Source organism: Vulpes vulpes, chromosome 1 (genome assembly GCF_048418805.1).
Source record: "Vulpes vulpes isolate BD-2025 chromosome 1, VulVul3, whole genome shotgun sequence".
Classification (NCBI taxonomy): Eukaryota; Metazoa; Chordata; class Mammalia; order Carnivora; family Canidae; genus Vulpes; species Vulpes vulpes.
Window position 1 is genome coordinate 108,772,450 of NC_132780.1, and position 14,032 is coordinate 108,786,481.

The following is a 14,032-nucleotide window of genomic DNA, read 5'->3' on the forward strand; positions in this document are numbered from 1 at the left end:
TTTTTTTGTAAATTATAAGTAAGAGGTTTGTCAGACTACTAGGATCAATGTTGTAACCGTTCCCATCATAGCTTTTAGTCAGAGAAAACTAAACATTATTGGAGTTAGTGGCATTCCCTCCTATCCAGATTATAGCCATCTACCAAATGTTTTCCCACAGAAGAGGAGAAGGAATTGCAATTCTACGTGAATTTAGAAATTATAATAGTATAATAAAAATGAGAAAAATAATATTCATATTTATCTTGTACATTTTCTACACATTATTGCTTTTTCTGTTGAGTCTGGTTTAAAACTATATACTTGCAACCCTCAACTGTTTTTATCAATGTATCATATAGGTTCTAGGGCTTCTCCACAGAACACCAGAGAACCTATTTTAGGATGGGCAAACTGCTTTGCAGGAGATTTGAACAAAACTGTATTTTCCTGCATAATCTCACTGATTCATAAGTTAAATTTGAGTTTCAAATATTAAGTCACATCAGTAGGTCAAAATCAAATTCACAAACACTCTACATGATACAACAAAAGAATGCCACAGCGATCACAGTGAACAAACTGAAAAGAAGGACCTACTCTCTACCATCCCCTATATATCATGTCCTATAAATAACAATTTATGTTATTAAATTTATGTTATTTATAGGAGACTGCCATCTTGGGTAATAGAGCACCTTTTCATTGACCCAAGGTAAAACAAACAAAAATTGTGCAATGTCTTGGCAAGTCTTAAAAAGATTTTACAGTACCAGAGGAAAACTGGTTCTGAAACTAATAAAAGAGCAAACATATTCATTTGCTAGGATTAAGAAAATAGAGTAGCCCTTAATTACAGCTTTGTCTTCCATTAAAAAGTTTTCTACCATATTTTCTTATATTTAAATAGATAATACTAATTTCTTATCACTGAGCATAGAGAGGATTCATGTAAAATCAAAGTACATATTGTCAACACTGATCCTCAGGTGAACGATAATGGAACGTTTTCGGGCTCTTCTGACACTAAGTACAAGCAATGAAGCCCAGTATGCGCCACATACAAAATGAAAAATTTCCATTCCTTTAAATGTTTTTAAATTACAGTGTGGTATTTGTATTAATATCACTCATGGCTTAGTATTTTTTCCTCTTCTTTCTCTGTCATCCACTTTCTAGTTAAACACAAAACAAAACAAAGTTTCCCCCCTACCATGAATTTGCCAAATCATTTCGCTCATGTTGATCTAGCTTTTATCGTATCACACTTAGATTTATATAGAGACCTTTCTGGCAACTGTTTAAAGACAACCACAACCACGCGCACGTTCACACGCACAGATGCTGATGCTACATTCACAAAGTGACATTTCTAGTTTATTTTCCCTAGCAATTTAGTATATAAATGGGGATATTTTGATAATAACCAAAAATGTCTACTAAAATTTTACTCTATAGAAGTGTTCTAAATATATTTTCTATAATTAACATTTCAGGGGGAAATGGTATAGTCTACTGCAATGTAATGCTCTAATATATAAGTTCCATATTGTTAAAAATTTCAGAGTGTAACCCAGCTACTAAATTTGAGCACTGGGCATGTAGAAATAAATTTATTAGCTTTAGATGGTACCTACTGAAATAGTAACCTGAATATAATATAAAGTTTAAAGCTTAGATGGTATGTCCACCTGTTCCCTCAACACTTCTATTTAGGGGTGTGTGTGTGTGTATGTAATAAGCATCCCAAACTCAGCAGATCCCTAAGTCTCAATTTTATACCTCTGTCCTGTTCCCACATCTGTTCCTTCTCCAGTCTCCCTCACTTTGGGAAATGGCACCAACAATTCAGTTTCTTTAGCCAAAAATGCATATAGGGGTCATCAGTGACTCTCATACTTCACAGATATCCAATTTATTAATGGGTACAACTGCATCAAAATATGCCCAAAGCTGATCCAGGAGCTCCATCACTGTTACTCCAGGCAAAGTCCTGACTATCTCTGACTGGTCTACCACAGCAGATGACTATATTCTCTGCTGGTCTCCCTGCTTTCACTTCTGCTGTCCAAAGACAATTTTCCACATAACAGCCGGGGAAATTCTTTAAAAATGCAAACCAGGGTCACGTCAGAGTGCTGATGGAAACCTTCTGAAACTAACCAAACCAAAATTCTTATCTTGGCTTTAAAGGCGGTATGTATGCTATTTAGCCAAGGAATAACTTACTCAGCTTTGGTCAACTTATTTCAAGACACATATAATTTAGTAAAAATTTGTACTACAAAGTAAAAGTCTGAAAAATGTCAAAACGTTAAAACTCTAGACATTAGTATTTGGAGCATGTATACACTTGTATTTATATATTCATTAATTCTTTCCTACAGTTTCCATATTTTATAGAACAAACAACTGCTACCTATATTGTCAGAATAAAAAACTGAAAAGATAAATGTGCCATTAAAAGTCAACACTTGTATTGTTAATTATGGTTAATTTGCAGCATGTAAAACTGAAAACTAATTTGCTGTTAAACATATGTTGTTAAAAATATTTCTCTGTTTAAATAAAGCAACTGCACTGTTTCTGAGGGAAAAATCAAGAGTAAATGGGGACAATATATAATCACATGCACTTACAAACTGAAGTAGTAGAAAAATATCAATAAAATACATAATCCTATGAATTTATTCTTAATTTGTAGGAGAAACAGGTATCTAATATTAAATATATAGGAAGCAAACTGCAACCTCTGCTTTTTATCCTACTTGCCAATATGAATTTAATAAACGATACTCAAATTTAATCTCCCAATTGGCAAGATTTTATTTACTTCATTTTCTGATCTTCTCTGAATTATCAGAGTTAATTGAACTTAGATGTTTTACTACATATACGTATATCCAGAGTTCATTTGAGGCTATCATATAGTTCTTACTGATTTAGAGCTTCCTATACAGAATATGTGTATTTGACTCCAACTTTTATGTCAGCTACGTTATCTGGCAGTTCCCAGGAGTTACCATTGGAGAATGCTCCAATTACCTTAGTTTCCCACTGTCCCCTGAGTGATGTCACATTTCATACTCTTGCTTTTTCTCATCCACTCCCTTTTTGAACTGTGTCTATTCTCTGTTAGGGGATTTCCATCCTCTCAACTAAACATTTTTGGACTTACAAAGCCTGTAACAGTCTTTCCTCCAAGCCTAAGTAAAACTAACAAGTAAGAATTGTACAGTTTAGTGCATAATGTTCTCTAGTGATTCCATGTAATTTAATTTTATTTTCTCAAATAGAGTGTAAATTTCTTGGGGGCTGGGATTTAGCTTATCCTTCTTTTGTATTTATATGTATAGGGGTCTCTAGGGGACCAGCAGAGGAAGAAGTGAAGATGCTTTAAGACTTTCAATTAGAGGTGAGTTCTTACCCAATAATCAACCAAGCAACCAGGTACTCTCAATATATTCACTACACCTCAAAACAATACGGTGTTATGGAAGAATCAGAAAATAAAAAAGGTTTTGTTCTCAAACCCTAATATTTTCAATGTGGAGAAGCACTTTAAAATTAGAAAACCATGGAGCAGACTACATAGTTGCTATGTGTAGAAAGTTAACTGTAGGAAAAATGAGAATTAGTTTTACCACTTACTATCATTATGAATGGTCACAGAAGTTTTCATAAAGAAATAGAGCCTGAGACATGGACCTTTAGAATAAAGATTCTGAAAGGGTGGTGCATAGGCGAGAAGAACTTGAAAAACTCAAAAAACAACAACAACAAAAAAATCAAGACAAGACTGGAGGGCAAGCATTAGGAATTACTGAACAATATTTTAGTTGGGTAAAATCCTGTGGATCTTACTGCTAGCAGAAGAGCATATAAAAAGAAAGAAAACAATGCTAGGTTTTAAGTAGGAAAGTGGTTTGGGGAAAGTAGAATTTAAATTATTTCAGCTATGTAAACAAAATCTATTGGAGAAAAGGCAGGTAGTCTGATTGGTTGATTGATTTATAAAGAGTTTATTTATTTATTCATGAGGGACACAGAGAGAGAGAGAGAGGCAGAGACACAGGCAGAGGGAGAAGCAGGCTCCATGCAGGGAGCCCGATGTGGGACTCGATCCAAGGACTCCAGGATCACGCCCTGGGCTGAAGGCAGGCGCTAAACCGCTGAGCCACCCGGGCCTCCCAGTAGTCTTATTTAATATAAAGAGTAGGAGGGAATCCCTGGGTGGCTCAGCGGTTTAGCGCCGCCTTCAGCTCAGGGCGTGATCCTGGAGTTCCGGGATCGAGTCCTGCATCGGGCTCCTGGCATGGAGCCTGCTTCTCCCTCCTCCCGTGTCTCTGCCTCTCTCTCTCTCTCTCATTCTCTCTCTCATAAATAAATAAATAAATCTTTAAAAAAATACATAAAGAGTAGGAAAATGGGAATCAGGAGACCTGGTTTTATCCTGGTTTGACGTGGGTACATATATCATTTAACTGACTGTCCAATGTGTTTCTTGTGTCCTCGTTTTTCAAATGAGACAACCCAGGTTAACTTATTTTTCAGTTAACTCATTTTAAAATCCATTAATACTAAGATCATAACATATCATGTGTAAGCTTCTTTCAGTTGTCTAACTCTGAGGCAATGGGGCAGATTTAGCTGATTATAAAAAACTTCAAAAGAACAATCAATAGGATTTAGTGGCTGAATAAGTTTAGGAATCGAGAAAATTGAAAGAATCAAAGGTTATTTTCTGATACCACACTGGATAGTTGGGATAAATGTGACACCACTCAGGGAGAGAGGTAAATTGGAGGGGAAAGCTCCTTGTGCTATCTTTCCTCTTATCGGGTACAAAGATGACGTAAGTTTTCTCTCCCTGTTCTTCCATGGGCAATCCCACATGTAATCCCAGAGTTAGATAAGTATCATAGATGCTGTGGTTACCAGCAAAGAAGAGGAAGGATCTTGATTTCTGGTACCTTAGTTTCTAAACCTGGCTGGATCATTTTTGTTGACTTTCTATTCAAGTTTCTATTCACTTTGTACTTTCTGTATTGTGTACTTCACATCCACTATTATCATATCTTTATGCACGGACAAATGATCTCCAAGTAACTCACTTGATGCTAGGGACAAGGGTGGCAGCTGGAGGAGGAGGTGAAAGCCGGGGAGGAACATCATACTCCTCGCTTCCCAGGTGACCATTGGAAAAGACCTGAAAGGACATCAAAGGGTTGGTTTAGAATTTAACTTGTGGAGGACCTTAAAACAGCAGCAGCTCTTAGAAGAACTATAATTTTGAAAAGAATATGTAATTTCAGTTTATTTAGACAAGTAAAATATCATATAATTTACTTAGGGAGTCAGTAGCACCATAGTGATTATTCACTACCACCCAAAGGAGTACCGAGTTATAGGTAAAACATATAATACAACATGATTCTTATACATGTTGAGAAGGAATATGTACTTTAATTTCTATAAATCAGATATTGGCTAGATACAAAGATAGTAAAGTTTCCCCAAATACCAATAAATTTTTATTGAGAAGTTACCATTCTCTCTAGGAAAAAGAAAGCAGTACTGGTGCAATTCTTATTTCAATTCTCCCAAACAAAAGTGTTCTAAATCATCTCTCTCTGGAGTTAACAGAATATTTTTAAACTTCTTGATAAAATAGTACATGAGTACAATCAGAAAGGCCTTTCATCTTTCAAGGCTTGGAGCTTCAACACTATTGGCAACTAGAGACCTGTTCTGGGTTTCAAAGTGCAGGCAATTTTAAATGGAATTTTCAGTGTGAACAACACAAACTAAAACTGTTACCTTGCTCATAAGGTACCGTAGAGAACCAGTGTTTAATTACTCAGAATAAGAATTTCCGATTTCCAGGTTTCTCAGTTACACTACAGGGACTGAACAATTGCTTGTTACTAATCCAACAACTTGAAATTAAAGCCATTTAAAGAGAGAGGGAGAAAATAACTTTGTATATTCACGCACGTACAAAAAAAAATTAGGTGTATTTTAAAATCTTTAAGTAATCACTAGAGTTTTATAGTGTGGCTCTTACCTAAACTCTTACTAATTCATATTTAAAAGGTAGGCTGATGTGGGGGCAAAAGGCTATAATATAACCTGAATAGCTCTATAGCACCATCTATGACCTACCAATTTCTTTTCCTCCCCTCATATTTCTGAAATGGTACTGAAGCCTTTAGAATGCTTAAAAGTCCACATCCTTCTCTATAAACTTAAAATAAGAAACATGGTTTAAAGAACACATTTGAAATATAACAAATTTAGAGCTACACATTCAGAGCTACACAATCTAGATCTTATAGCACTGAAGTTTCATCTAAAAACTAGGACCTGTGCTAGAATTCCAATTTCTCTTTTGCACGTCTCCCTCGTTAGAGGCCATATGATAGTTACACATTATGATAAAACAGATCGCAAACACCGTTTCACTCTAAATTCCACGTTCCCACCTGCACCCATTCCAATAGACTTAGAATCATTTTAGCTGCCACTACCTGCGTGAGTGCAGTAAGTTACAAGTTGAGCTAAAAATAAATATTTTATATTCTTTGGAAATCTGAAAAGCCTGTTTATAAATAGGAGAGAAAAATAGTTTCTCAAATGTGTAGATTGATAGCACCAACTGAAGCAGTTTACTGTGCAACCCCATGTACTCAGGCTTTCTTCTTCTTCTTCTTAAGAGCGGCAAGGCAGGTGGAAGGGGGTGCAGAGAGAGAGGCAGAATCTTAAGCAGGCTCCACGCTCCCTGTGCTAAGATCACGACCTGAGCCAAAATCAAGAGTCAGTTACTTAAATCAACTGAGCCACCCAGGGACCCCAGATTCAGGTCTTCTTTAATTCAACGGAGACATCTTTTTTTTCTGCTTTCCCAGCTGACTGTCCCAAATCAGCCACAATTGCACTGAAAATGGTACCAACTGAAATATTCTGATCCTATTACTCTTCTGCCAACAAACAAACAACAACAAACTTTAAAACCTTTTCCTGTCTCACAAACTAAAGATAACAGTGTAGAACTCAGGACAATTCTATTATTGGTTTCATTTTTTTTAAATTTTATTTATTTATGATCGGCACACAGTGAGAGAGAGAGGCAGAGACATAGGCAGAGGGAGAAGCAGGCTCCATGCACCAGGAGCCCGATGTGGGATTCGATCCCGGGTCTCCAGTATCGCGCCCTGGGCCAAAGGCAGGCGCTAAACTGCTGTGCCACCCAGGGATCCCTATTATTGGTTTCAATCTACCCTACGTGTTTTCTCTCCATATTCCGTCCATCCAAAATTGACTTCTTCACTATGCCTACTTTCCCCACCTTCTTGCTATTCCTTCCTGTCAGGTCTACAGAAACACCTACCAATCTTTTCGTGTCTGTAGCCAGTGACCTTCTTATGCATAGCTTTCTTCCTTCTTTTACAATGCAGCTCAATTAGATTTCTTTTTTCCTCTTGAGGACCCCGTATTGTATTTTCTGAATGATTTTCCTATGTCTATTCTCTTAGTTAACTAATCATATACCTGTTTCATTCTCACTAGACTTTGCTTTGTTCATTTTGTATTTCCCCTGGTGTCTTGAATATCCTAAGTACTCATAAAGCTAAAACAGGCTGAAGAAATGTGAATATATTAGGGGAAGTTTAGACTTATGGAAGAAGTTTAATCTGAGTTATCATGTAACTTATTATAAATTCTAGGTTATCCCAGATTAATATGTTTCTACATGCCTCAAGATAGCATTTAGTGCTAATCTTGAAGTATGAAATGTCTTCTTATGATTCAGGTATTAGCTAAAAATTAAGCTAAAATTAAATACTTCTAAGTATTTGGGACCCTTGATATACAGGGCAAACACATACTTTTGTGATAATCTTAGTACAATTAAGACAGAACTTATTTATACAAAATCCCAAATGCAACCCATTTTCCCCATCCCACATGTGTGAACCCACACAAACACTACCCCCAAAATATCACTATAATTTGTCCTTCTACAACATCAGATTGGAAATGAAGCCCATGTACACAGAGGACTTATTTCTTGATAGCCCCTTGAGATTTATAGATAAGTTTGACGTCATTCATATAAATATGTGCCTCTCCACCAAAAAGCAAAAGCCACAATCTCAAAAAGGGGAATCTTTTGATGTATTTCAAGCAGCATCTTCAAAAGATTCTTGTACACAGGGTCATTTTAGAATAATGTCACTTACAGTAACACAGCAAGTGAGAGATAGTTTTTATCACATTAGAAATAGTGGGTTTTGTGAACTTTCAAGAGGAACGAATAAAGATAGTTTAATGCAATGTTAGTATCTGGATATAAGTAGATAAATTTCAAGTATCCAACGATACTTTAAAACATTTTAATGCAAATATTTTCACCTCAACTAATTAAAATAAACCACCACCAACAATAAACATCTAGCCAACAAAACATTTATGAAAGAGCAGGTTTCTAAATGTGGCTAGAATCCGAGAATTTCAGACAAAGGAAATAGTAGTACAGGAAAGAAATTTCTTACCAATAAAAGATGATAAATAAGCCTAATAATGCTTAGCTTACAGATTCCCGTTAAAAGTCAAGTATTACCTTAGCTAATTTGATTGTGCCAGGTGGGAGGGAGGAGAGAAAGGAAGTCAAAGAAAGTCACAGAGAATTCTTACACTTCATTTCAACAATGAACTCAATGGCTCTTTCCCTCACAGCTCCCTATAGGTAGCAAACGGTGTGATTAGAATTTAATTTATTCTTGTTCCCCCCCTACCATTTATCTAGAGAAGATGCAAATACAAAGGGCAAATGCCTCCAGGGGATGGTGGGCAGTGGCAAACAGAGAGGACTACACTTGATGAAGGAAAGCAGGTTGTCTCTCATTTACATGAACTCCTCTTCAGGTACATTTAGTTCTCATTTAAGCATTTCATGCTTACTCTAGTTTTCTTATCTTTAAAATGGGAAGAGAAGCGTTCATTTGAAGTATGACCTCTAATGAAAACAAGTCTAAGTGAGTGCTGTCCCTACTTCACACAAGAATGTATTGGCTTACAACTGGAGAGACTGGAGGGTTATGGGGAGATACATCAGCTTCCATTCTAGAGCCCCACCCCCCTTTATTCCCAGGATAAAATGTTTTAAAAACTGCATACTTCATAGTACAGAGAGTGAAGATACACCGTAACACTTACATTCTCATTAAAATAGGAGGAAAATAATTCCTATTTCAAAAAAGAAAATGACATTCTACCTTTGGCTGGAGGCCAGTGCTGAAAAAATATATTAAAAAATGGGTTTTCCTCCTTGTATATATGGTGGATGTCTTCTTCTTCCAAGCCCTTTCCCTGCCCGTGCCCAACCCCACCCCAGCGCACCCACACTCTCTTGCTTCTACCATCAGCTTAAATACTGGACTAACTCACCAACCAAGTGCTTGCCACATACTCATTAGGAATTATGCTAAATAGAGAGCAAGGAGAAAGAGATAATGATTTTGAATGAAAATGTCAGCTGTTACAACTTACACTGCTACTTCACATCTACCTGTTACTTCTGATTCCAAGCCTGAGGAGCATGAGGATTTATTTGAAGGTTAACTATTCTCCTAGATAAGGTTCTCCTAGATAAGGTACTATTATTCTTCCATTTTATAAAGTAAGGAAAATAAGAGAGACAAACCAAGAAACATATTCTAGAGAACTGATGGTAACCAGAGGGGAGGTATTTTGCTCACCCTCTGGACAAAATAGGTGACAGGGACTAAGTCGTGCACTTGTGCTGATGAGCACCAGGTGATGCACAGAAGCGTGGAATCACTACACTGACCACCTGAAATTAACAGAACGCTGTATGTTAACTGTGCTGGAATTTAAATTAAAAAAAGAATAAGATATTTTTTACGTTATAAGTAAATCTATTTGTAAAAAATAAAAAAAAAAGGTAAGAAAAATAAGTGGAGTTGGGGCAAAGACGTAGTAAGTTGCTCACATTCATAAAGCCAGTAAATTCTAGAGCAGGAAATAAAACTCTGTTCTGAGTCCAGAGCCTGGTTGATCTGTGCTGGTAAGATTTTTAGTCAGGTTAAAACGCAGCTATCAGCTTTGCCTTATCCTTGTCATTTTTCCTTCTGCCTGAAGGAGCTGAATGGTTTCTCTGCTATTAAAACATTTGGTTAAATTTGAAAGGGGAGAGAGCATTGCGATGCCGGTTATCCTGAACACCACGAGGGTCTTGCATATAGAAAGCACTTACAAACGTGAAATTTAATCAGTTTGGATGGAAGCACCATAAAGATGTAAGAAACAAACTCCAAGGCAGGAGCCCAGAAACTGAGGGCCACAAGATCCCAGCTGGACCCAGTCCTCTGTTAGATGTTAGCAGAAGCCAGCCTCTTACATTTCCCCACAGTGAAATGAGTAAGAAGAGTTAGGCTTTTTCTACTGTATGTAACTTATAACGTACCTTGTAGCCTATTGAAGGTCCTTCATAAAGATCATGAGAGAGAAAAAGAGATGTCTGTCTTACAGCATTTATTACATTCACTATATATAAATCCTTCTTTTATCATCCACCACAGAAGTTGAAGAAATAGACTGAAATCATAAATCTTAGAAGTCTAATTTTGGTTAAAACTTTGTATCTGGTTGTAATGTGAAATTAACTTTGAGAATATAAACACTGCATTATTAATACACACAATATATGAGATTAGGCCTTAAAGAATCTTAATGAAGCTTATTTAGCCAAAACTAAATAAGATTAAAATCCACCTTTCAGTGAGATACTGTGCAATTTCCTCAGTGTTCTCTGGCATATTAATATGTATCAATGATCAAGACACAGAAGTTCACATACAAAACATTTGAAGGAATCTTCACAACTGAAGTCACTATTAATATTTCATACCTATAATTAACATAATAAAATTTCATACCTATAAGTTATGAAATAGTAACTTCAATTTAAAAAATGGTAACCTTCCATACAAAAATTAACAGCCAGTGTTCTAGGGCTTAGAAGGACAGGTTGTATTAGTGCTTACACTATACAACATATTATGTAAAAGAACCATGAAATAAAAGGTCTTCAATGAACTGGCTAAGATAATTATTTTAAGTATTTCCAAAGTCCATTCAAGAAATAAATTGTAGTATGTTGCTGAGATATAACCTCTATTCACATCAGAGGCTGTTCCAATCCTCTTCTCAAGACAAGTAGGACCATATATGAATGAAACGGAATAGAAACTAAAGGAAAAAAAGAAAAAAGAAAAAAAACCCAGCAGATCCCTCCAATCCAGATTTCAGGTTGTGGGAATGTACATTTGAGGATGATAAAGCACTCCATTTTCAGAAGACACTATAAAAGTGGTTTTATTAGTACTTTTTCTTTCACTTACCTTCTAGACGACCTTGGGGGAAACCTTTAGAGTTCTTCATATTTAAAGCAGATGATATATTTAAAATACCGAAGGTACCAAGGTGAGTTACTGGCAGAGTCAGGGCAAACTCCCACCACTCCTCCCCTTGCTGTGAATGCCAAACTAGACATTTTGACTCTTCATATCCTGGCTACCCTAGAATCACTGAAGTTAAATACACAAAGTTCTCTTTACCACTTAACCTTGGCAAATGAGCATGTGTGAGCACGCACACATGTATATGCATGTGTGTGTGATGGTCTCGTTCAGTTTTATGGATGAAGAGCTTGCTCTGTAAGAGTGAACTGCAAGTGGTGCCTTTATATATGGGAAAAGTTCATTTTACCTGGACGCACAAGGTGACTATCATTGGCAAAAATTCCAATGATCGATTTATGATATGCTACAGTCAACTTTTTTCAGATTAGACAGAACCAGATGAGTTAAAAAAAAAAACCACAACAGTACTGATTCTCCCACCTACAAGTTATTAATAGGAAAAAGTTTTGGCAGATGAAATAAGGGAAGGTGAAATAAATCTCCTGCAAATTGTCTGGTGTCTTCACATTAAAATTAAATCATCACTTAGAACCTTCTTCCTGACTTCTTTTAAGTTTTAATGAGCTTCTGATTATTTATAACTTGGAGAAAATTAAAGACCTTCAGGGAAGTGCCACACCAGGCAAAAAACCAAAACAAAAAACAAAAAAACACTGCCTAACCTTTTATACTACCTCCTGTCAGAAGAGTTTGAGCAGACTGTTTAGCTTCTGCTTTGCTTATTCCTTACCTTGGCTCCTTCTAAAGGCAAATCGTGGCGTCTGTGTTTTCGCAGAAGCACAGGGTCAGAGCCCATTCTACTGTGCCTTCCATTTACATTTGAACTTGCTGTAATTCCAGGCTTTGGAGAGCCATCCCCTAAGAGTCGACAACCCACTGACTGATTAGTTCCAAACACATCCCGAGGGCACCAGGCTTCAAGAGGCATTGGCTGGTCTCTAGAAGGCACACTTTCCACGTGATGGAAGTGACGACTCAGTCTGTTGTCAGGTGGGATCGGGGGAGGTCTCTCAGGTGGAGGTGGAGGAGGATCTCTTAAGGGAGGAGGCGGTGCTGGGAGTGGTTTATCTTGTTTTCTCACCATGCAAGGAGAAGACTGACGAGATACAATGGAAAAATAAATGAATTAGAAGTTGCACCATGAACTGAAAAATGATTTCTTGGCTAGTTAGTCTATTATCACTTTTGTTTTGTAAGCCATAATGGAATTTTATTAGATCCCTGTGCCATCTTTTAATGTTTGTTTTTATCATCAGTTAATGACATGAAAAAAATTAATAAGAAGCTTATGTAGAAAATGAATACATAAACTTGAAATGTTATGGACTATAAAGACTACACAGGAAAAAGTAGCTGAATATCAAAATTATACAATGATTTTGACTCATTGAAAATAATATGCAGTCCTTAATTTATTTGCACCCTTTTACAATTTAGGAGAGAGAAAAGAAACTAGCAAAGTTATTGTTGTTTTACTTTTTGAAAGAGCAACTTGATTTGTAACATCTCTGAAACAATAAAAGCCATTTTCCTATTTGCTGCTGCAATATAAAGCAAAGGGGCAAATTTGCTCTGATCCTGTGTTTTACCGGTTATTACTAGAATAGTGGAAAATCACAAATAATAGAGAATTACTTATACAACTTATCTGAATTCTTATGGATCCTTAATATAAAAAAGAATCTAATTCCCATAAGGAAATATGAAGGTACATGCAGCTGAATTCAATCTATATGACTTTTATGGTTTTATTTTTATTTACATGGTTCATCTGATGATGATTTTGTGCTTTTATCATTAGAAAATATTACGGAAAAAAGGAATGTGCTGAATGTTTACATAATTCTAACTAAATGCCATCCTAAAAAGTCTTAATCTGATCTTAAAATCAAGTTACCTGTAATTGAGAACAATCAAATACTAAAATATTGTGTGCTTCTGACTCATCTTAGACTCTCTAAAGTATAGTACCAAATGGAATTAACTTTTTAAGTCTTATATTTAATACAGCAAAATACACCCTTATCAAGTTTGGAAACAAAAGTCCTCACAAAACTAAACAAACTGTAGGCTTAGATTTACACAGTTAGGATTACGTCTTTAATATTAAAGAGTAATGTAATTACTCTGCAAATATTGTAATTCTTTGTAATTAATTCCTTCAGGTATAAAAAGTACTATACAAATAATTGCCTCTTCTGAGTCACCTTGAAACCTGGGTGATAATTTATCACATCATAAGCCCTTATGTAAATATACTTCCATCACATTTTTCTTGTCATGACACTATGAAAATCAGTGTAAAATATCATTCGATAAGGGCATGCAATTTATTTTAATACATATAATGACTTTTAAAATCCATCTTACAGAATAACTATATTTACTCTTCTATGCATTTTTGCAAATCAGGGAGACACTATAGACCTACGCTCTCTGAATAATTATGTAACTTTTACAGTAATAAAGCAAAAATAGGATAGTGGGCTCAGCATAAACAAAATGAGAAACACATCAAAGTTCTTCATAAACAATTAAGAGCACAA

General features: G+C 35.9%; 1 protein-coding gene across 8 annotated transcripts in view; it reads right to left on the reverse strand.

The window, feature by feature from the left end:
- CBLB (Cbl proto-oncogene B) overlaps positions 1 to 14,032 on the reverse strand; it is a 217,111-nt gene that overhangs the window by 45,768 nt on the left and 157,311 nt on the right. For all 8 annotated transcript variants that reach the window (XM_025989998.2, XM_025990002.2, XM_025989999.2 and 5 more), the window contains 2 exons: positions 12,217 to 12,582; positions 5,094 to 5,188 (listed from right to left, as the gene is read on the reverse strand). In XM_025989998.2, the coding sequence (XP_025845783.1) occupies positions 5,094 to 5,188; positions 12,217 to 12,582 (461 nt within the window). The remainder of the gene's footprint in view (positions 1 to 5,093; positions 5,189 to 12,216; positions 12,583 to 14,032) is intronic.